At 36.5% G+C, this 24,496-nt stretch overlaps 1 protein-coding gene across 15 annotated transcripts in view; it reads left to right on the top strand.

Moving 5' to 3' along the window:
- Positions 1 to 24,496, top strand: part of MAGI1 (membrane associated guanylate kinase, WW and PDZ domain containing 1) — a 570,532-nt gene that overhangs the window by 324,962 nt on the left and 221,074 nt on the right. For all 15 annotated transcript variants that reach the window (XM_011358470.2, XM_023529697.1, XM_023529692.1 and 12 more), the window contains exon 2: positions 9,904 to 10,020. In XM_011358470.2, the coding sequence (XP_011356772.1) occupies positions 9,904 to 10,020 (117 nt within the window). The remainder of the gene's footprint in view (positions 1 to 9,903; positions 10,021 to 24,496) is intronic.

Here is a 24,496-nt window from a genome sequence, read left to right as displayed (position 1 = left end):
TCTGACCTTACAGAAAAATTTTGCCTGCCTCTCCTCGAAAATCCTGATGCCTGAGAAGTTCACCCCACCCTCCGCCCCATTCTCACCTGTCTGGGACCATATGATTCTCTCTTTTGTTTTCAGCTTTGAAAGATATTTAAAGAGGGGCACTGTGCAAAGAATAGATTCCTAGGGATGCTCCGCTGATGGTAAATAGTCGCACCTTTTTTAGACCCATCGAATGATGTGTATATTGCTGGTGATGTTTTTTTCTCATAATCCAGCAGAAATTGGAGTGGCGTACTCCATTGTAACCCTGTTTGTATGAGGTTTTCCCAGTGTGGGTCGGAGTGTCTGGAACTCTTCCCCTATCTTACTGTTGTGTGAATGATGTCAGACCATATTAGAATACAGTTTGTGACCCAAATTATTGATTCCTGTCTGAAAATAAATTAGGGTGAGGCTGGGAGGGTAGGGTAACAGCTGCTTTAATTACTATAGATGTTCTAGGCTAGGGAATGTCAGTGGGATCTCGTTTGCATTTGCATAAAAGCATTTAAAACATCTTATTTGTCAGTAGTGTCCTAACACCCAATAGTGCAGGTGCTGGTTCCTGGGAAGGAACCTTACTTATATTATATCCTTGGCTAAGTGTTCCCTGGAAGTCAATGCTGTTTAGATGTCACTTTCTGGGTTTCTACAAATGTTGGACATTGAGAAGGATTTGGGGACAACTTTACAATATGACAGTTTAGTTGGGAAGTCAGTCTTTGGTTTTTATATTGATATTCATGTAGATGTTTTCTAGTGGCATGGTGTATATATCTGCTTTAGAAAAATAATTTTATTTTCCTTTTTTATTTTTAAAAATTTCAAACCTATGCTGCTGTTGAAAGAATAGCATAATGTATAGCCCCATCACCAAGACTGACTAATTTTTAACATGTTGATGTACCCATTCTTTCTCTTTATATTTATACGTATTTCCATTTTGTCAAATTACCTGGGTGCTGGGACAATCTGCGGACGTTCTTCTGTAAAATGAGACTGGAGATAGAGCCAAACTTATTGGGTTGAAATGAAGACTATAAAGTGTCTGGTCTGTCAAAAGTGCTCAAGAAATGTTCACCGTCAACACTGGAGTCCAGCAGGTCACCTGAGCAGAGTTCTTTAAGGAGTTTCTTTTTAAAAAATTTAGTGTTTTCTTGAAGGGGATGTACACACACACACACACACACACACACACACACACACGCACACGCACACGCACACACACACTTCAGATTCCACTCAAGCTTCTGAGTGTAGAACATCTGACTTCAGCTTTTGGTGATGTCATGCAGCTGTTTGTTGATTAGGACTGGACCTAAACTCATTCCAGCTATGTTACTTTGCCAATAGGAGGACATAGCTTTCTGTTTGATCAATGAAAATCTTTTATTTATTTATTTTTGAACAGCTATTTGTCTACTACCCTAGTTTAACTAGAATAGATATAAGAAGCACAAAAGACTGGAAAGAATGAAAAAGAAATAGAGATGATGGAATTTAAACCTTGCTTTTCTTTCCATGCTTAATTCAAGTTTCTTCTCACTGAGGAATGAAACTTGTCATAAAAAGATTCACCAAGAGAAAAAGAACCGAGAAGGCAGTCAGGATATAATAATAAGGTGAATGTCCCGAAGTGCTAGCAAAATGTTTTGTGCTTATTTATATGGGGAGTTAAATGTAAATAGTAGCTTCTAGAGCTTCATCAGCATGAATAAATCTGTCCTGCAGCCTCTATTTCATATCACTGCACAGTTTTCTTTTTCATTTTATTTAAGTTCTACATAAACATGACTGAAAGAACAACTGTCTTTGTATCACTAAGGGAATGGATTCAACCTCTGCATGTCTGATGAGGTACCTACCACCTGCCTGTAGTCCCTTCTGCTGTGCCTCTAATTATAAAGTGTTATTATTAGCCCAGTAGTGGAGTGGCAGTACTTGAGGTTTGCCAGAGATGGGAACATTTGTGAGAAATTGGGACGTCGGCTCATTCTCAAAGCCTAGCTGCTCACATTTTGTCAGAGGGCTTTGCTGTGATTTAGTCCGTTGGTTCTCAACCTTCAGCATGTATTGGAATCACCTGAAGTCTTGCTATATCATAGATTGCTGTACTTGACCCTCAGAAGTTCTAACTGAGTCTGGGATGGAACCCAGATATTTACTTGTAAGTAGTTTCTGGGTAGTAACGCTGCTTAGGTTGACCTTGGGGAAATGAATACCCTCTACTTCTACCCCAAGAATTACATAAGAAGAATTGCTCCCATTGAGATGCAGGGCCAACATCTAGGCCTATGGATTAGCAAAGTATGACTCCGGGGCCAAACCTGCTGCCTGTTTTTGTAAATAAAGTTTTATTGGAAAACAACCTTGTTTACACATAATCTATGGCTGCTTTTATACTACAAAGGCGGAGTTTAGTAGTCCGACGGAGTCCTGATGTGCTCCCAAAGCTGGAAAGTATGTATCTGGCCCTTGACCCTTTGTAGAAGAATTTTGCTAGCCCCTGATTGACCAGTTCTTGTACGTCATTGGGGAGAAGGGGGCTTGGAAGTAATTCTGTAAGGGACTGGCACACTGAGTGTTCCCAATTTGTGTGTGTTTTTTTAGAAGTATAGCTTTTTTGTTTATTTGTCTTTATTTTTTACTTAAATATATACTAATGGAATTCATTCATTACTTCTCAATATGCCATTCTGCAAATTTATTTTCTTATTGGAATCAGCAGTTTCTCAAAATGAAAAGAAACTCAGTTTTACCATACATATTGCCTTGCTAATATAGTGTTGGCACTTTTAAAATTATTGGCGGAAAAGTGTTTAATTTTTTAAATAATTAAAAGGGGGGAAATCATTCTTATTTCACACTGTAATTGTCAGATTAGTGATATTGTACATCTTTTAGACTTTAGTAGAAACTAGTGTAACTTTTCTGGAAAGCAGTGTCAATATGTATCAAGAATCTTCAAAATAATGTTCATACTCATTACTCTAATAATTCCTCTTTTTGGAAATTTCAGCAAAAATTCATATTCAAGATTTTTCATTACTGCGTTGTTTATAGTAGTTTTATTAAAATGGAAAGACCTCTAAATGTCTATTAACATGAAACTGATAATATTATGAGGAATCCACACTGCTACTTTGGAGCCATTTAAAATCAAGCTGGATAAAGGGAAGCTAGAGGGAATTTGTACCAAAAGCCTTAAATGTGTTTATGCTTTTTTGTCTCAATATTGCTCTTTCAAGGATCATGAGAAAATAATCAGAGATACAGATAGATTTTATGCAAGGAAGATAATCACAGTGAAAATAGTGCACATGCTTAGTAATTGGTAATGGTTAAATAGGTTGTGATGGAATGATAAGATAAAATACTGTGTAGCTATTAAAACTTTTTTTGAGCACTGGTAGCATATTGGAAATGTTATAAATTATGTGTAGAACATTTGAATACAAATCCACGTATATGGCATGATCCTACATATCTCAAATCCAAGTATATGGCATGATCCTACATAACTCTGTATTCCACTCAAACCTGTTCATCACCAGTTAAGCCCAGACATTGGGTTCACTTTGACTCCTCCCTTGTGTTTGGTATCTTCCTCCATCACATCAGCAGACGCTATCAGTTCCAGCCTTAAATTACATCTCCTCTCTATCCCCTCCTCTCCCATTTCTCTGCCATTTCCTTAGTCCAGGCCACTTCAGGTTTACTGTGATCAGCTCCACTGGCTTCATCCTGTCACCTGCCTCTACTCCTGACCCACTGCACAGCTGCAAAAGTAATCTCAAAATTTGGGCCATGACTTCTCACCTCCCTGACTGAAATCCCTTCAGTGGATTCCTACTGAGCTTAGAATAAAATGCAAACTTTTTATCACGGCCTGTAAGGCAGAGAATTATCTGGCCTCCACTTCTCTTTTTAACCTCAGTCTGTGCCACCCATTGTCTGAACTTCATGCTATTTGTCTAACATGCCAACCTCTTTTATATTTACAGACCATTTGCACATGTTGTTCCCACTGCCTAAAATGCTCTTCTCCCCACACTTTGCAGAGCCAACCAGCCTCTTGTCTTCCTTCAGTTTGCATATTAACAATTGTCTTTGTCTAGAGGATAGCCCTATCTACCCTTCCTAAAATATATATGTCAGTCTCTGCTCAGGAATTCTTTGTTGTCATGTTGGATCTTAAGGGCCCATAGCATATCTGGATGTAGGTACTTAATAAATATTTGTTGAATGAGTAAATGAATCTCTTCAAATGTCTAACTGTACTATAAGTGTATTATGTATGTACATGTGAATGTGTGCATGCACAATCAAAATGTTAATGGTGATGCAAATCAAGTTACAGTTGATTTCAACTTTGTTGTACTTGTGTATATTTTTCAAATACTATAATTAATCTGTATTACCTTTTTTGTGATAAAATATATATAACATGAAATTTATCATTTTAACTATTTTTTAAAAAGTGTACAGTTCTATCCTATTAGTTTGAAGGCCTGCTTACCAAGTTGTCTCTTGACTGGAATCTGAGACCTTGGATTTCAGAAGGGTTCTGTCCACTCCCTAATAATTGTGGCTCACTATGCTTTAACTGTTTGTGCAAAAGATATGGTTTCTGCTTTCCTTCTGAGAGTCTAGAGTTTTGTTTCATGCCAGGCAGAGGCTGCCTACATGACCAGTTCCTAATAAAAACTCTGGGCTCTGAGTGTCTAATAAGCTTCCCGCAGTGTCTAATGGGCAACATTTCACAAGTGTTGTTAAAACTCATTGCACTGGGAATTAAGTGTGTGACTCCAGTGAGAAAGGTCTCTGGGAGCTTACACTTGATTTCTTGTGGACTTTGTTGTCCCATGAGCCTTTCCCTTTGCTGGTCTTGCTTTGTATCTTTTTGCTGTAATAAATCATAGCTGTGAGTCCTTTGAATCCTGCTAGTGAATCATTAAATCTGGGATTGATCTAGAGCAGGAGTCCTCAACCCTTGGGTCACAGACAGGTACCAGACCATGGCCTGTTAGGAACCGGGCCGCACAGCAGGAGGTGAGCGAGCAAAGTTTCATCTGTATTTGCAGTGACTCCCCAGCACTAGCATCACCGCTTCGGCTCCACCTCAGATCATCAAGCATTAGATTCTCATAAGAGCACCGGTCCTTGATGCCAAAAAGTTTGGGGCCCACTCATCTAGAGTACTCCTGATACACTAATAATGGCAAATATTGTCCTGAGTGTGGAGAAATAGAACCTCCAAAACTATTGGTGGAAAATGGCACCACCATTTTGGGGAAGAATTTAGCAATACCTAGGTAGGTCGAAGATGTCTATGTCTGTTTCCAGGTTTAGATAGTCTGGAGAAAAAAATTTAACACTTTCTTTCTTTCTTTTTTTTTTTAAAAGGCATTACAGTGATGCTGTAGCATTGTCGTATTGTCAGAAACAATGGAGATAGCCTAACAGTCTATGAAAGATAAATATATTTTGGTACATTTTAAAAATGAAATATTATACTACATTTAAAATAATTAATGAAACTTACATCAGTCAGCGTGGTTAAATTTCTGTAAACTAATGTGAACTTAAAAAGCAGCAATATGTTATATTAAATGTAAAAGACAGAGTTCTAGATATATAGACAAAATATGAAAATATAAAATAGTGGCAGTCCAGGATAGTCTAAGCCCTGTTTTTCTCATTTAGATTATAAAATTGTTTAAAAATAAGCTCTGAATCCTTTTCTTAGAAAAAGTTTCGCATATTCCTGACCTATGTTTTCTTTTCCATTTGCAAAACAAATCTTGAATTTCAAAGAAGGTGTAGATCCTATGACAAATTCTCTCTTGCAATTTATTATTTCATTGGCTCATTGCCAATTAGGAGAAGATTTATAGACATGTCCCCTAAATAATTGGCAATTAATTTGAAATTAGATACCAAAAAGTACAGTATTCTTAATGTAATGTGAAGGTTGAGGCTTTTTCACTTATAAATGTCATGGAACAGAGTAAATATTAACTGGCGACACAGTTAACCCTGCCCTTTTGTGCATCCGCAGTAGAGAAGAGTTATATAGTCTGATGATCGTAAACTGTAACTAGCTTGGCTAGTTTTAACACAAAGCCTAAGTGTAAACCAGCAGTGCCTGTGTCTTACTGCTTTCCAATCCGTAAGTCCTTGGTTTATCTTGATAGATACTGCTTATGATCCATAGGAATGGATGAACCTATGTTATATATGAGATGAAGAGAGATTGTATTCCAAATTCTCTTTGGAATTTTGCTTTTGACTCAAGCAGTACATTTGGGTCTGACAGGCATCTTTGGTACTTATGACTCAGATGATAACTGCCAGCGTCTTTTATTTTTACTTTTTTATTTTTCAATTGCGGTCGACATTCAATATTATATTAGTTCCAGGTGTACAGCATAGTGGTTAGACATTTATATAACTTATGAAGTGATCACTCTGATAAGACTAGTACCCACCTGTCAGTTCATGTCTAGAACTGTGGCTCTTAAGGGGAATATAAAACCTTAGATTCTAGACAATACAAATTTTGCTGGTAAACATTGTTAACCTTTCTGTCAAGTTACATAGTGATTTACATCTAGAGGTAGAGTTGGCAGATGTGACTATCAGATATCAGTGATTTACCATTTGGTTTTATTTCCTGAACTTCAGTCCAGTTTACATATGTCTGGACCATTTGAGCACAAGTAGAATTTTATTCCCCTGTGCTCAAATGGTCCACACATATGTAACTCTAGAAATATCCTGCAATCTAAGTTTCCCTAGGCCTATATTTTGTTTCTGACTATATCTAAGCCAATAGGATGAGTTTTATGTTAATGTGCATTTAAAAAACAAAAACAACAGTCCATCTTTGGACTGATCCCAGTTCTTTCCCATTCGTCTCAAAACAATTGTCCACTCTATATTCTCATAATGATAATTTCCATCATTCATTGAGTGCTTTCTGTTTGCCAAGCACTGTCTGAATCTCATTTAATCATCACAACAATCATATGATGGAGCTACTGATATATCAGTGCTCTATTTTTGCAGATGAGAAAAGTGAGATTCAGAGATTAAGCAATGCACTTGGGCTTACCAGCTAATCAATATTGGAGCCAGGATTTAAACCCAACCCTGTCTGCCTTAACTACCAAAATTTATTCTATTTTTCTTTCAGTTCAGTTTTCTAATGGGAACTTGAGAATGAAGCATTTAGAACAGTGCCTAAGACATAGTCATTCAACAGTTATGTATATTTTAAACTTTTGAAATAGATTTTGTTACAGGATAATTTACATACTATAAAATGCACCCATTTACATATATAGTTCTGTAAGTTTTGACAAATGTATAAACCTGTGATAGCATATCATAATCAAGATATATTCTATTGGCATCTCCCCCCATAAGTGTTCTTGTTCTCCTCCCTTTAAAAACATTTTATATAGGAATCATTGTAGTTGCCCAGGAAGTTATAAAAAAATAGGACAGAGGTTCCCTCTACCCTTCACTCAGTTTCCCCCAGTGGTAAAATCTTATATAACTATAGTTAAATTGCAAAGCCAAGAAATGGACGTTGAGTACACTCCATACATCTTAAAGCCTTTGTGCCCATTTGCAGTCAGCCTTTGTCTACTCTTAGGTAACTGTTTAACTGCCCTCTGTCGCTATAAAGTTTTTAACCTTTACTAAAACTTTTTATAAAGTTAGAATTGTACAGTATGTTCTCTTTTGTGTCTAGCTTCATTTGCCTAGCATTACGTGTTTGAGATTTATCAATATTACATATGTGCTCCTTTTAATTGTGGTATTGCATCGTATTGTTTGAATGTAATCTAGTTTGCTTATCCATTCACCTGTTGATGGACATTTGGGTTATTTCCAATTTTGGGCTATTATATAAGGAATAAAGTTGCTATGAAGATTTATCTACAAGTTTGTGTGTGTGTGTGAGTGTTTTTGTGTACTTGTTTTCATTTTGCTTGCATAAATAAAAGTGGAATTACTGGATCATTTGGTTAGTAAATTTTTAACTTTATAAGGTACTGCCAAATTGTTTTTCCAAGAGAACGAACCATTTTATTCACCCTAGCAGTGTATAAAATTTCCTGTTGCCCCATAATCCTGCTAATGCTTGATATTGTCAGTCTTTTTAATTTTTGTCATTCTAGGGGGTATAAAGTAGGATGTTATTGTGGTTTTAATTTTCCTTTCTCTTATAATTAATGATATTGAACACCTTTTCATGTACTTAATGGCCAGTCATATATATTCTTTTGTGAAATGTCTGTTCTAACCTTGTGCCCATTTTAGGGGGGGAGTGAGTGGGAAGTTTGGGTGTTTGTCTCTTTCATTTAATAAATATTTGATGAGTAATCGAATATTTATTGAATGACCTAAGATTGACTTGAATAGATGTATTTTCTTTTTGGCCACTTGAAACCATAATACGACCCAAATAAAATAGTTCAAGTTGGGTTTTGCTAATATATTCTAAAATGATCAACCTTAGCAGGGACTCGTGTTTTGAACATGATGTTTCCTGCCCTAGGTAGGACATTTAACTATTCCTGTCATCCTGGCGATTTACTCTTTTTGACCTTGGGGAAGTTCTCATCTGAAGACATGAATTCTGTAGCTCACATGGATACCGCATTGCTGCATTGTTTCTCTAAGGCTAGAAATGCTCTTACCTAATTTTATATCTTGTCTAAAAATGGAAGGACAATCTTAAGCTTTCTATTTTTAGCTGTCACTGAAACATCTTTCTTCATTAATGGTGAATGTTAGCTAGGTTGATCTACAAGCCTTCTATTGATCCTGTAGACTATAATTTGTGTTTATAATTTAAAAAATACATTTTTTTACCATCTTCCTATGACACGTATTTGTAACAATGTAATTCTTAAGTTTTTCTTTCTGTTACATGAAGAGAATTACAAAGAAATAAACACATAGCTCCATCCAATTAACTATCGCTTAAACAACAACAATAATAAAAAAGAAGTATGTATCTAGTGTCTGTAAATTAACACAGGATAGTAAGATCTATCTATTTTTATCTATCTGTCTACGTAGAGATGAGTGATGTATCCTCCTTTATTTCCCACCCTCGAGTCCTTCTCCCTAAAGGGAACTGTTGTTAAAACTTTCTTATGATTCCTTCCATTAATAATGCATGGTCTTCCCTTTTCTTTATTCCTTTTTACACAAAAGGAATCAGGCAGCATGCACTATTCACATATTTTCATATAATACCAACATATGAAGATCTAGCATTTGCAGAGTCATTACTATTTGGATGAATATGGTTTACTTAGTAGATCCCTGCTGGTTGTTTCCAGGTTTTTTGTTTTTATTTTTATTTATTTGCTGTTATAAAGTACTGCAGTAAACAATACTGGAGATTTGGGCAGACTTTTGCAAGTATATCAATAGGGCAAATTTCTACCAATTGGATCCCTGGTCAAAGAACATTTTATAATTTGTCAGCTGTTGCTCGATTGTCCTCTTTAAGTTTCAGTCATTTGCTCTCCCTCTAATAGTATCTTGCAAGTGTCTATGGCACATATTTTTCATGTAATAGCCTAGTTTAAATTCTTTGTTATTTTAGCCTTCTAGTATTAAGTGAAATGGGACCCCCAAATTAATGCTATTTCGGTGCTGTTTTGTCTTCATCACATTCTTGCTTACTTTCTCCCCTGCAGAGGAAAACCTAAAGTGAGTCCTACTAATGACTGAGAGTAGCTGATAAAATGGCTTCATGTGGCTTTCCCGCGCATGGCTCTCAGGCTGCTCAGTCTTTAGGAAGCCGTGTTGTTGATGTGTTGTGTCTCTTTCATATATTTCCTGCAGGAGGAAAGCTGAACAAGGACCTGAGACATTTTCTCAATCAGCGGTTCCAGAAAGGGTCCCCTGATCATGAGCTCCAGCAGACCATAAGGGATAACCTTTACCGCCATGCTGTGCCTTGTAAGTAGCCAGTTTTGGGCATCTTGCTGCTGGGTGGGTGGGTGTGTGAAAGTCGAGTGGAGAAAGAATAGCTTGACAGCTGGTTCTGGAACACTTGGCAGCTTGCTCACTTAGTGACTCCATAAGTCCAGGGAATCATAATTGGCAAGGGACATACAGCACAGCACAAGGTGAATTACTTGGCTTTCGAGTTCTGACTCTGCCACTTAGTAGCTAATAATGCAGGGTAAATTATTTATCCTTTGTAAGGTTCAGTTTCACATCAGTGAGAAGGACACCTCAATCATACTAATAACTTCACAGAACTGTTGTGAAGAATAAATGGGCTAAGGTCTGTAAATGCCTTTTGTATCATATGGGCATGGTGTAAGCCTTCATAAATGTTGACCATCATTGTTATTAATGGAGTAGACCAGGCCAGAGGCCTTCAGACTGACCACTGTGGAGGTCCCAGTGTTCCTAATGGCCCCTCAGGGAAGAGAATGCCTCCTTGGATTCTTTTCTTCCCCAACTTTATCAGATTCAAAAATTTAAGTATAATTTTGTTTGAAGAAATGGTTTCTATAGATTAATAAACCCAAAGCCCCAAACTCATTAGATCAAACCAAATCCGAGAAAGCAGGACAGAGAACATAGGGACTGTGAGAGCAGGGTTTTTGTATTAAGGAGGGAAAGAAAAAAGGGAGGGAGGGAGTGAGTTTATAAGGTAGATAAGTTGGCAGTTCGTTTGTAGTGAAGCATTACCATGCTTTACCAAACTACATCCCTATACAGCTAGTCATAAGCTAGGGATCCTGAGAATACATACAATTATTTAATTTCATTCAAAATAAGCAAGAATGATCTGGTTTTATTATTTGGAATTTTTTCTTTTACCTCCTATCACCCCATCCTTCAAAGTTTGAAATGTCTTTCTTAGAAATATTATATTTTAACCAGCAAATGAAAGGAAAAATGATTTGAAGTTCAAGGTACCCTGCTTATTGCTGTGATTCGTTTGTTATAAATGACTTTCTTTAAAAAATAATACTTTGCAAGTAATGCGCTAGAGTGTGAATGTTTCCTGATAGTACTGCAAAATAACAGAACTAATCTAATCCATGCCGTAGCTCTGCAAGAACTTAAACCAAGAACTTAAATCCAGGACCTTTAGAGATCAGATTCTAGAATAGCCCCCTGCCCTCCATTTTACTTATTAATGAAACCAAGGCTGCAAGAGGAAAAGAGGTTAACTGCTAGTAACTGGGGTCAGTGCCCCAAAGCTGCTTTTTTTCTGATGAGTGGCAGAGTTGCATTTGACAGAGAAAATGTTGTGATAATGTCTTAATGGGAATGTCTGGCCCTCAGTTCTCTTAGTCTTATAGCCTTGGAATTGAAACCTGTAATCCTAATAATAATTTCTTATTCTTGGATTAATAATAATTTTTAATGTTAATCACATGGGTGAGGCAGGAATTATCATTTTATTTTTATAAATCAAGAAACCAAGGCACTGAGGTAAGCCAATAAAAACAGACTTAAAGGTGACCAGATCTTCAGGTGTCCTGAGTCTACTACCATTGCCCTGCCTTTGATACACTGTCCAGTTTTACCCTTAGAAAAACCCTTTGAGGTTGGAATTTTTAATACCCATTTTACAGATGAGGAAACCGTCATAGGGTGATCAAGTAACTGACAAGTAGCATCTCTTAAGCCCTGTAGGGATATTTCTGTAGCCGTTCCATAGTTGCCTCTGAAGTTTTAGTATAGCAGGTTGAGTGCGGTTTTGCAGAATTTAGTAATTGCAGAATCATGATTGTTTTCTGTGTAATTTTTCCCCTACTTAGATTCCAATTTAAGAAATGGGGAATGAAGTAAATGAGCACACCATTTCTTGATGCATCTGTGGTGTTACTATGGTTACATTTTGGCATGCTTTCCCATTTATTTTTTCCACTGATTTATTGGACCTGACTGTGAGCTAAATGGCTTGATTTTTAAGCTTACCACTATGCAGGAACTGGGGCAAAAATGACCTCAGCCTTTTAAAAACAGTGGAAAATCATGTTTTATCTTTGCTTTTATGAAGCCCTTGGTATTAATGTTTCATTTCAATGAAACCAGGAAATCAAGAATTTGGAACATGGAAATGGTCTTCCTACTGAAAGAGAAAACAAGTAACATTTCATTTTACACTTCCTTCATAAAATGGGAAGGAATCAGAAGAGGTCTATTTCTAAGTTTGGTGCAGTGTGTGAGCCTTTAAACATGAGTAGACCAGGTGTGATTTGGGATTCTGTTATAGGCTTGGATAACTCTGGCCGCCATTTGTGTTTAGTTTGACTCTTTGACCCATGTGATTGGTACCTCTCTACCAACCTGTCGTGCTAATGGATTAGGAAGCCCTTGATTTGGATAATGGATCTTCCTGATTATGTGGTAATTTTGCCATAGAGAAACAAGCTCATGTAATCTGTATTCCTAGAACTTCCTGCTGCTGCTATTTCAGTAACTTCAGTATTTTGAGAAGGGATGACCTCATGAACAGGTGCTAGCCTACGTTTCCTATACATTTTAAGAGCTCACATGTCATTAGAAATTAATAAATAAAGTCCCTTTTTTCTCAAGTTCTTTTTAGTGTCATCGTAGTGTACTAGAGCCTTATGTGCACCATGGTGGATTTTTATCATTGAGGATTCTGTTTTATCCTCAAAGGATAAAACAATGCTTAGGGATTGCAAAGACAATGCTTAGGGATTGTCTAAGACTAAGGTAATAGCAGTCTGGTTTTACAGGTAAGAAAATGAAGCAACAAATGTGACTTCCTCAAAATTGAACCTCTTCTAAAGGGCATATTACTCTTATTTAGTGCTATTTTAATTTTTAAATTTTTAACAATGTTATTGAGAAATAACTCACATAAATACAATTCACCCATTTAATGTGTTCATCCAGTGCTATTTTTGCTACAGTTATTATTCTTCACTCCCCCTTTATTTTGTCTTTATTCTAATACTTTCATTATTTCCACAATATTAAAAAGGTCATCATGGTTGAAATTTAGTTATATTACCATTGAAAATCACCACCAAAACAAAAAAAAAAATTATGGCAGGAAAGGGAACTAGTTGCAGAATGAGTCAGAAGTCCTGGTGTGCAGTCTGAGGGCTGTTGTGAAGCTAGCTGTATGGCTTGGCACAAATCATGTAACCTCTCTGAGTCTCATTACTCTTCAGTAAAATGGAAATAGAAATACCTACCTTAAGTATTGTCTCACCAGATACTGACAGCAGCCCTAGAGATAGGTCCATTACAGGCAACAGAGGCTTGGAATGGTGAATAGCTTGCCTAGAATCACTCAGTTAGCAAGTAGCATGGTCAGTATTAAATCAGTTCTCTCTAACTCCAGTGTAAGGTGTAATTAATAATAATGTGATTAGAGCAGTATAACATGGACCATTGAGAGTGAAAGAAAAGAAGCTTCTCATTGCTGAATTTTATAGTTTTAGCTGTTTAAAATTACAGAGTTTTATGTCATGGGAGTGGGTGCTATGTAAGGCACTATACCTTCAAAACAAGTATCTTCTCTCTTGTAAGCTCACTAGTATGTACAATAGAATTTTAATAATTGCTTAATGATTATTCAGCTTTTAAGAACCATTATAGGATTATCCTGGGATATCTAGGTTTATCTTATTTTTCATTAGATCTGTTAGCATACCTATGAATAACCACCTTTAAATAAATAGACTTGAAATGCAGGTAAATGTCATCTGTGCTGCTTACTTCTCTCATCCCTCAGAACATCCGGATAATATTTGTGTCTCCTGCTCCTCAAATTCTGTTTAAATTCCAAACCTCCTCCTCCTCAATGTTTCAGCCATACAAACTTCATCCATTCCCGGGACACACTTGGTATCTTTTTGTAACTAGGTATATATTATTTTCTCCTATTTTCCTACCTTTCCATGTGACCAGTTCACAGCCTTCTTTTAAGCTTTAACTTAGATGCCACTTCCTCCACGAAGGCCTCCATAGATTGTGCCTACTGCCCTCCTCACTGCTCCCAGAACCACCCTTTGTGACTCTCTTCAAGCATGGACCATCCCTGCTTGCAGTGCCTGCTACATATCTGTCTAATTAGAATCTAACTCTTCTGAGATTGGGGACTGTATCAAACTCAGTGACCAGCCTATGTCTAGCTTAATGTTTTGACCATAGGATTGATCTTTGTTTTTCTTGTTCTATTTTTTTCTTGGTTAGTTAACATTTGGGAGAAATAGCAGAGCTGCCATAAAGGTTTTAGAATAAAAAGTAGGCAGCTCAGTGGCTTAAACTCCTAGTTGGCTGATAAAGATTCCACTGATCACTTGCTTTGGTAAGCCAGGCCCAGAGGGAAAAAGTCAGGGCTCCTGTGAGCTTGAAGCTGGAGTGTCCATTCACAGCTCCTCCTAATTGCAGTTGAGATATCGCTGTACCTCCTGCATTGATAGCCTTCCTACTTTATGACTTCTTGTCCTAGCTGATGTGACAACATCTGAGAGTCTTACTTTGCAATGACTGCTTTTCCTGTGAAGATAAATGCGTTACCTGACAGAGCTTGTCATTTACTATACTGCTGCTGTCAAAATGAGATACAACTCATCCAGTAATACCAGTTCTCTAGAATGCTGAACAACACCCCTCCCATCTCTTCTCTCTTCTCTGGGCTCAACTCTAAGGAGCTCATCTTTTCTTTTCAAGCAAAGGTCATCTGAACAAGGAAAGGATGGGTCAGTTTTGTTCTGTAGCTTAACACTTTGTTATCCAAGGCCCTCCTGATACTGAGACCATTGAGACCTATGTAAGAGGCATTGATTATTGACTTAAAGGAGTTTTCAAAGGTAATAAATTTCTTTGATCTACAAGACGAGTTCAGATCTGATAAGGTGGCAAACATAGGAGATCTTGCTCTCTATTTATAGTGGTGCCATTTTCGAACATATTTGAACTTATTATTCTCTGAAGCATAGCTATTTCTAATACTGCCTGCCTAGAATCTGCAATTAGAGCCAATGATATGAACTAGGCCAGTTTATCAGCAAGAGGCCAGGATAAAGAACTAAGCATTAGAACATTACTGCTTTCTTGGATTGTGCATGCCTGTTTTCAGGTTGTTTGACATGAGCAAAATGCTTCAGGTTGTAATTCATGAACTAGACAGTTCTACAGGCATCACTGGGACTGATCAGATAAAAGTCATTGGAAACTCTCACTGCGATTATTGCCCTCCTCTTGTAAGGAAAGTAAGTGCTGTCTAAAAGAAAGGGGAACACACAGTGCAACATATATATATATATATGCCTTACTGTTAAACTGTACATCTGAAACTTACCGGATTTTGTTAACCAATGTCACCAAAAAAAAAAAAAAAAATTTTTTTTTTTAAAGTAAAAGAAAGTATTGCTTTAGCCTTTACAAAGCCTAGCCTGTCTTAAAACTGTGACTAGTAACAATAATAATAACTCTTCAGTTTCTGCCTCTCCTGTCATGATCCTTATATATGTGTCATCTCTAACTCTGTCCTCATGGAAGACACAGACTATTATGGATCTGAACTCAAGCCCATTGGACTTTTAAACCCTGCCTCCTTTCTATTCATTTGCAAATGTTTATTGCCTATATACAACCAGTATTTGTCTTCATTCTCTCTCAGTTCTCAACTCTTTCTCTCCCTTTCCCTTTACTCATCAATACTATATTTTCTCATGTGTCCCTGGCTGGTCTGTGGTCTGGAGACTCCTCCTTACCCAGTGACTCACCCTCTCACTCCCTACACCTAACCTTTCCTTTCTTCTCCATCAAAACTTATATTTTCTATATTGGTTTCCTGTTGACTTGTCCTCAGAGAAGCCAAGAATTAGAACAAAGTGAATGGTTCATACTGTAGTATAGGGTTCTCTATCTTATATAATATGTATATTTTAACAGATGACTTGTGCTGCTAGAAACACCCTATATAATGGGATGTTCTGCCAACAAAGTAGATTCATGAGTAGAGATGAATTCTTATACTTTTGATTTGTTTTTGTACTTTTTATAGTGCTTATCTCTGTTTATGTACATATACACACACACCACTTTAAACATAAGATTGCCTGTATCAAGGGGATTTTCCCCTCTGCTTGCTGTATCACTACTCATATATAGTTTCCTATTCCACCAAGTATAAGCTGAGACATTCCTGAATTGGACATTTTTTCTTCTCTTTGGGGATAGAACATTCAGGTATGGTGGGCTGGAGAGGCTGGCGGGTGCTATGCTACCACTTACCAACTTTGTTAACTTGGGCAGGTGACGTGGGCTTTCTGGGACTCCGTTTTCTCATTACCATTATTGGTAATATAGAAATACATAAGCACCCAGCATGGCACTTTATAGGTCCTCTATTTAGATCAATCCTCTTTCTTCCATGCCTTCTTTCCTTTTCCTTTCTAACATGATTTCTCAGGCCCCACATTCTCCCTTTTCTCTTTTCAATTTCTCATGAGGCTTTGGGCCTTATTTAATTGATTCTTTCTCCTTTTAAAATGATTTTTATTATTTATATGATTGGGGCAGGGAGGGGGGACAAGTTATTTTCAAACATTTGTTAAGTGACATCCCAACAATAGAAACTAGGCGAGAATATAGTGAAGATTAATGATTAGATGATTAATCCAATAATAGGCATGTTTAAAACAGCACATTCTCCATATAGTCCCAGCATCAGCTAATTCCCCAATGTTATTTTTGTGTGTGTTTCTTATTATAGTTTGTTACCCTAATTGCCATTGTATATTTGCTGAGTAGAAGGAGTCTTTGGAGAAAAAAAAAGAAAGAAAACCTACCAACTTAAAAGCTCATAACACTGGACTTGATTCATATATGTCTATTAATAGTCTTATATAAACATAGTTTGGCTGGTGTTCTTTATTCTAAGGTTCTCAGGAGTGTAGAAAAAGAGAAAGCCATAGGAGTTTAGATTTAAGTTTAATTAGGGTTGATGTAATATATAATCTTCTTGCGAAAACATGTTAGATCAGCCTTACTGTTTAGTAACATCTATCATTAATTGAGTGGTTACTATATGTACCAGGCACTGTGCTAAGTGATTTACAAGTTTTGTTTCTTTTAACCCTCTCCAAACTCTAAGAGACATAGTATTGTCATTCCTATATTATGAGCACGGTAATTGAGATGTGGAGAGCTTAGGTACATGACTTGTTCAAGGATGCAGTTTAATAATGTTGGAACGCAGACTCACATCCAGTTCTTACTGCCTGCAAGAGTCGAAACTCTTCATTTATTTCTCTGGGTGCAGTAACCTTAAAGACCATTTTTAAAACTAAGGTATTGAATTTAAAAAGAGTCTTTTCTTAATAACATATGGATTCGTCCTTGGCTGGGTATAGGATACTAAAATATCTACTTGGCAGTCATGTTAATTTGTTTAATTGCTTTATAATTTTAGATGACATTTTTCATCAAGATTTGTTGCAATTATAAAGCAATTTCCACAGCAATTTATGTAGGGACATGGAAGTTTTTACAGTATCCTTACTATCTATTATTTATTTCGAGAGACAGTCTTACCAAATTTTAGCTTCCCCAGAATCATTTAAATCAAAAGAATGAAGTACAATATATTTTTAAAGAAACCTTGTATCAAATCTGTTCAATAAAAATATGTACAAATAAATTTTCTGACTTCTGTAATGGATTATGTGCATTTATGCCAAGATCCAAATAAGGATACTTCACCGGTTATACTCTGATAGGCTTACCTGAAGTCCATATGAAGTGAACTATCCCAAACGATTACCTTAAATTTAAACAATACGATGTCACTTTGTGTTATTTCGGCCATAATATGAGTAGACTTATTAACAACTCAATGACATATTTTCCTGTTGCATTTAAAACTAACCAATTACACATCCATGTTTTTAGGAAATACATTGTAATGTATTTAGTGGTAAAGGGCCATAGCCAATGCAACTTACTCTCCAATGGCTACAAAACATTAAAAATGGTTAAAAATATGTTATGTGTGGGGAAAGAGAGAAAACAGATGAGAAGTAGGTTAAAATGTCAATATTAGGCAAACCTGGGTAAAGGGTATACAGTGTTCTGTGTACTATTCTTGTTCTTGCAACTTTCCGTAAATTTGAAATTATTTCTAAATAAAATATTTAAAAAATAAATCCATGCCAAGAAAATTTTTTAAATGCAACCAATATAATTTACATTTTTGCCACGCCCCCCCACCAGTTAGTATCAGGGTTTTTAGCCTATTTTTGAATATTTTATTAGTACTCTCATAGAACTTGTCTGTATAAGTATAGAGAGACTAGCCTGAAAGACATCGTGTGTATACAGAACAAATACCTAACACTTATGGAATGCCAAATATGTGTTAAATATTTTCATTATAGTTTCTCATTTAATCCTTATTGAAATCCTATTTAATCAATACTACTATTCTCATTTTCAGATGAAGAAACAAAGAAAAGGTAACGTTAAGTGATAGGACTGGAACCCAGGCAGTCAAGATGGATCTCACTAGTAACCACATTTTATTTGCTCAAATTGTACATGCGTACATCTAAATATGGAGCTATATGTACACATACTGAATATTTTTAGAAAATAACTTAGGGAAGTTTACTTTAAATGGATCCTAAGTATCTGCCAATGAGATTGTAGGTGAAAATAAAAGTATAATAAACATAATAATAATTACTATTAACATATTGAGCACTTACCTTGTGCTAGATTTTATTCTATATTAGCATAATAATTTATTTATTCCTAACTGTAGTCATGTGATGTAGGTGCTATTACTCTCCACGTCCAAGGAACAAAAGGATTAAATGACTTGCTCACAGTATCACATCTAATAAGTGGTAGAACTGTGCTGCGTTGTTTCATTCTTAAGCAGTGGCTCATATTGTTTATTTTATAGCTCTAGAAAAAAAATTTTTCTTTAAAAAGGAAGAGAATCAGTAACTAACTAAACATATTATTTTTCTTAGGGAGAGGGTGTCTTTTGTTATTCTTTCTATGATATTTACTTCCAAGTCTTAGGTCCCATTAACGCCACTACATTATACAACTCTAGGGGACACTATTTTGTTTGTAATCCTTGTGAATGGTGCCCTTGGTGGGCAGCACCCTGACTTAGTGACTTTATGTAGTGGATGAGCTCTAATTGTACATACTCAGCTAGACATAAAGGCTGAGAGATAGAATTAAACTGCCATTCATTTGAGAGGTACATACCTCAACAGTGCTCTCCAGATATGGTGAAGTGGTACCTTTTTCCGGTAAGGATAATATCAACTGGATCCTTGAACACCAGAAGCCTAATCCAATCCAGTTACAAGATCTCTCCATTTTTAGTACAGCTAATTAAAAGCTGGAGACAGTGTTAGAATTGGATCTTATTGGATAGTAACTATTATTTCCTTTGTTTTTCTTTCCATCAATCAGTTGATCCATCTACTCATCCTGCCATTCTCCATTTATTCCATTTATCTGTCCATTCAAGAAACATGTATTGAATACTACTATGAGTGGGTAACATTTTCTGCTCTCAGGGAGTTTACAGTATAGTGGGGAGGACAAAGAAGAAGCAACTATAATAGAGTAAAGTAAATCTTATGGTAGGGTAAACCCAAGAGTGTGTGAAATACAAGGACAGGCACCAACCTCAGTCTTGAGACCAGAGAATCGGTGTTACCAGGAAGTAAAATAAATACCAAAGGAGAGACAAAATAAAAACAGTGGAACCTCTTTCTCAAGGAGAATCAGGAAAGATCTACCCATATGACAGTGGGCAAGTGACGCTACTTAACATCTCTAGGTTTAATTCATCTTTAAAAAGGAATCTGTTTATTAGGGGTATAATATATACATTAAACATTCTAATCTCCAGGCCCAGTCTCAAGATAGTGTATTCTTTGGGGTGATGCTTGCTCCTTTGGACCTACTAAGGATTGGGAGACCACTTACGTTTTTGAGTCTCTTGCAGTATTTAGAAACAATAACAACAAAGACCCATGACATAGCAAAAGTTAGGACATGGTTTTAACATTTGTATTTAGTTAATGCTTTTAACATACACTTAGCAATATCTTATAATTGTGTTATTTACCAATTGCAAGATGTATAAATCATTAACTCAAGGCACACCAAAATCAGTATAGTCTAGTAATAGACCCTCTGTTTAAATATCTTTCATTTCTTTTAGTATATCTTTATAACTGTAGACATAACTTTATTTGGAGAAAATAAAAGTCTAAATTTAAAGCCCTACACTACTAGGAGATATGGTCAAAAGACCTTCTTGCTCATACTTCTTCTTGGCAACCTAGATAGGTATGGGATGCTATGGGATGACACCTTTGAACCAAGATTTGGCTATTTCAGATCCAGTTTGAGTTACAGGGTGACAGTTAGATAAGAACTGTCTAAGCAAGCAAGATGGACCCTACCAGAACCCCAGTTTTACCAGGGCACAGCTTTCTCATTGCATTTCTCCTCACTCCTGTCATCAGAAGGAAAAGTCTTTATTCCTTTTATACCATTTATACCATTTCTTCTGAGGTTGCCGTATTTCTACTTGGTTCTTCTCTACTCTCATGTTAGAAGTCTTAAACGCTTTGCTTTGAAAAGTGAGATGAAATTTGGTTATATTAGAAATGAAGTCATTTTCATGGTCAACAAGTTGCTGATCTGTAAAAGATTTATTACTTTGGCTTTCTAATTGTAGTTCCTGTACATAAGTGAACTTGACATTTTTCTCCTCTCCCATCTTGTAAGATAAAATCATTACAAACAGACCTTATAGGATTGCCAAGAGTTATAACATCTGTATTCTTTGTTTTTATCATCAGTTGATTTGAGAGATGCACATTTCTTATTTTCATCTCTAAATGGTTTTGCACAGTCTCCACTTCACTTAATTAATGATTTGGGGGGGGGCATCTATTTCAGTGGAATTTTGAAAGAAAATGTTGCCCGAGTTGTAGATAAACTATTTTTTATATGTATGATATGACTTGAAAATGAAATATCATAAAAAGGAGTCAGGTGGGTAGAAACTCAGCCTAACTTCTGACAGTGTTTCTTGCTTGACAATAGCTAATTCTGAGAATCTACAAAGTCATTTGATTCATGTCTCCAGGTTTTTCCCTCAGGGGATAAAAGTTTGTGACTAATACAGGTTTGATGGAGTTTCATGTCTGCTGCTCAATTTAGTACCCAGTTTCCAAAGTGATTGTACTGATTTGTACTCACATTACACTGTGTGAGAGTTCCGATTGCTCCTCATCCTCAGCAACATTTTCTGTTGTCAATCTTTTTGATTTTCTGTCATCTTGGTGGATAGTGGTATCTCATTGTGATTTCAATTTGCATTTTCCTGATGTGTAATGATATTGAGAACCTTTTCAAATGTTTATTGTCTATTTGGATATCCTCTTTTGTAAAGTTCCTGTTCAAGTCTTTTTCAATTTTTCCTTTTAATTGAGTTGTTTGACTTTTTCTTGCTGATTTGTAGAAAGAGCTGTGTTTTAAATTCCAACTTTGCTGCTTATTCACTATGGTTGGACAGTTTGCTTTAACTTTTTGAGCTTCATCTATTGGACAGGGCCAGTCATACCTGCTTAATAAAATTGTGGTGAGAATGATATGAGGAAATGCATGTTAATCACTAAGCATAGTTCCAAGCACAAAAAAGGCATAGACAACTAGTATCTAAATCAGAAATAAATCTATTTTGATGTAAGGTGAACATCCAATTAATATATTCTAATATTTTTTTCTTCATTCTCTTTCTCTATGCCCACATCTCTTTTTTATACTTATAGCAAAGAAGGAAAGAAAATGACCATGCACACAATACACAGTAGGCCAAAGTGACTAATTTCTTACAAAGGAACACTATAAAATCATATCTATTCTAAGAAATTTGCCATTGCAACAGAACAAATGAGAACCAGAAAAGAGTTTTTGTAAAGGAGAGAATAAGATAAAATGTAGATGTAAGACCCAGTTAGAGAAATCTACCTGCCCTGGTTAGTGGTGGGGAGCATGTCTTTTATTTCCTTTTCCTCCCTTGTCAGTTAGCTTCTCAGAGACTTAGTTTCCTCATTTGCAAAATAGGGATAATGATACCTCCCTTAAAAGGGTTGTCCTGAGGCCTCACACACACAGTCTTGGTCTCCTGTAAGCACCTCGCATATGGAAGGTGCTGGAATGAATCACGGTCATGGTGATAGTGCTGGTCGTGATGGGGATGCTGGTGATGATGTTGAAGATGCTGTAACAGACATGTTGTGAGCCCAATGAAACGCTGCTTCGGGGGCAGAGGAAATGGGCAGTTTCAGAGAGTAATGTGACCTGCAGCAAGAGGTAGGCAGGTCAGAAAGGAGCAAAGAATCTTCTGCCTTGGGAAGAACCAGTGTAGGATATCAATTTGTACACTGAATTCAGTTATGTTGGAGAGGATCTGAGTATCCTAAACCTTATTGCAATGAATTATGTTACTGTATTTGATTATATATCTCTAAAATATATATTAATCAGAGTGGAAAACAACTCATAGTGGCACAAGCAGTTACTGAAACTTGCCCTAAAGCACCTATATCCACATTAACCAGAACCTGGGTCTCAAGGGCACTTCCAGGAGAAGCAGCCTCCATCAGCTTTCAGGGCATTGAGAGGCATAGGATTATGGTTGCTAATAAACACAGGCTTTGGACATGGACAGAGCCAGATTTGACTCATTGCTATTCCATTCTCTGGCTTTGTGATCTTGGAGAAGTTACTTCCCTGAGGTTTCATTTCCTATTTTATAGAATCAGGACAATAGTATCATCCCCACAGAACTGTGGTGAGAGTTAAGTGACATAATACATGAGAAGCACCAAGAGAGGCCCTAGCACATAGTAGAAGTTCAAACTGCAGAAATATATCCATGTATCTGATGAGTAGAGCTGCACGCTCCATGTCTATTTCCATGACAACTATTTAGTGAGCAGAGTGGAGTGATGCAGAGGAGGAAGGGATCTTTTCATTGTATCCACTCTGATACACAATAAAACTTACTACACCTCATCTCTGTTGTGGATGAAAATAGGCTTTATTGCAGAGGTTGGTCTCTAAATCTGCCGCCAAAATGCGTTGCGTTTTTTAGAGCAATTACAATTGAGATGAGTTTCCTGTATAACTAACCCACCATCTAGGCTGAGTTGGACGATTTATTATTTACTTACATAAGACATACTGATGGGCACATTCAAGTGGTAAGTGCTGTTGTGGACTTGTTTATTCTTTCCTCCTAATTAACTCTGATCTGCTGAAAGCCCTTAAGCATACTCTAAATGTAGGACAGGCACCCTAGAAGGGTCTAGTTGGCCTACAAGGTCTGGTTTTTCTTTTCTTGCCAACTCTTGAGCTCTCCATCACTGAGTCTTTGTGTATCTGTAGGAAGATGAGCACTCCCTAGAGTGGTGCATGGCCCCTAAGAAGCACAGTTGCCTTTCACATCACATTTTCCAGCAAGTATCAAATGCGTATTTCATGCCTCCGTTATTTATTCATTGTGACAGAGTTACTCAGAAGCTCAGTTGGCTAGTATATGAGTGTAGTGAAATTCTAACATGCACATGGAGAATATACTGTTGAGAGTCCTAATTTGTGTTCTAAACCAGTAAGAGTCAAATACAAAAAGATGATACTATAGGTTCAATGTAGGTTGTACAGTTTTAGGGATGAAGGGATGTGGTCTTGTAAAACAGATCATTTGTAGAAAGATCCAGTCATACAAATATAAAGAGTAAATTTTGACAACATCCCTTTTGCAATAAAAGTTCTTGCAACTATTATCTTTGAGAGTGCCATTGCTGAATCATTATTCTCTCATTAGCTATCTTAAATTGCATATTTGCATTTCATGAGCCATTTTTTGACATAATAGCTGGAAACTTTTCTGCATTTTCTTGGGGAACCTGTAAAACTCATTTGAGTACCATTCATGAATATAGTAATCTTTCACACATGGGAGAGAAATAATGCTAGAATAGTGACACTTTAAGGTAAATGTTTCATGTCTGTTCTATTTCCATTTCTTGTTGAAATTGATAGCCATAGGAATTCTTTTTATTTCATGTTTGCTCTTTGGTTCCCCAGTTGACTAACAAAAGCCAGAGAATTGTCAATGGAGTTGTTTATTTATAAAAAGGTTACTTCGTCTTACTTTCATGGCAATTCAAGTTAAAATCATTCTGGACAACAGCATCTCAAGCTAGCCTTTCTCTTCCTTCCTTCCTTCCTTCCTTCCTTCCTTCCTTCCTTCCTTCCTTCCTTCCTTCCTTCTTCCCTCTCTCCCTCCCTCCCTCATTCGTTAGTTTATTCATTCGTTCTTTATTTGATAGTGGAAATCAAAGGTTATTATAAGGAAAATACCCAT

This window comes from Pteropus vampyrus, unplaced genomic scaffold (assembly GCF_000151845.1).
Source record: "Pteropus vampyrus isolate Shadow unplaced genomic scaffold, Pvam_2.0 Scaffold41, whole genome shotgun sequence".
NCBI lineage: Eukaryota > Metazoa > Chordata > Mammalia > Chiroptera > Pteropodidae > Pteropus > Pteropus vampyrus.
Note: the sequence above shows the minus strand (reverse complement) of the source record. Positions and strands in the feature narration are given on the sequence as shown.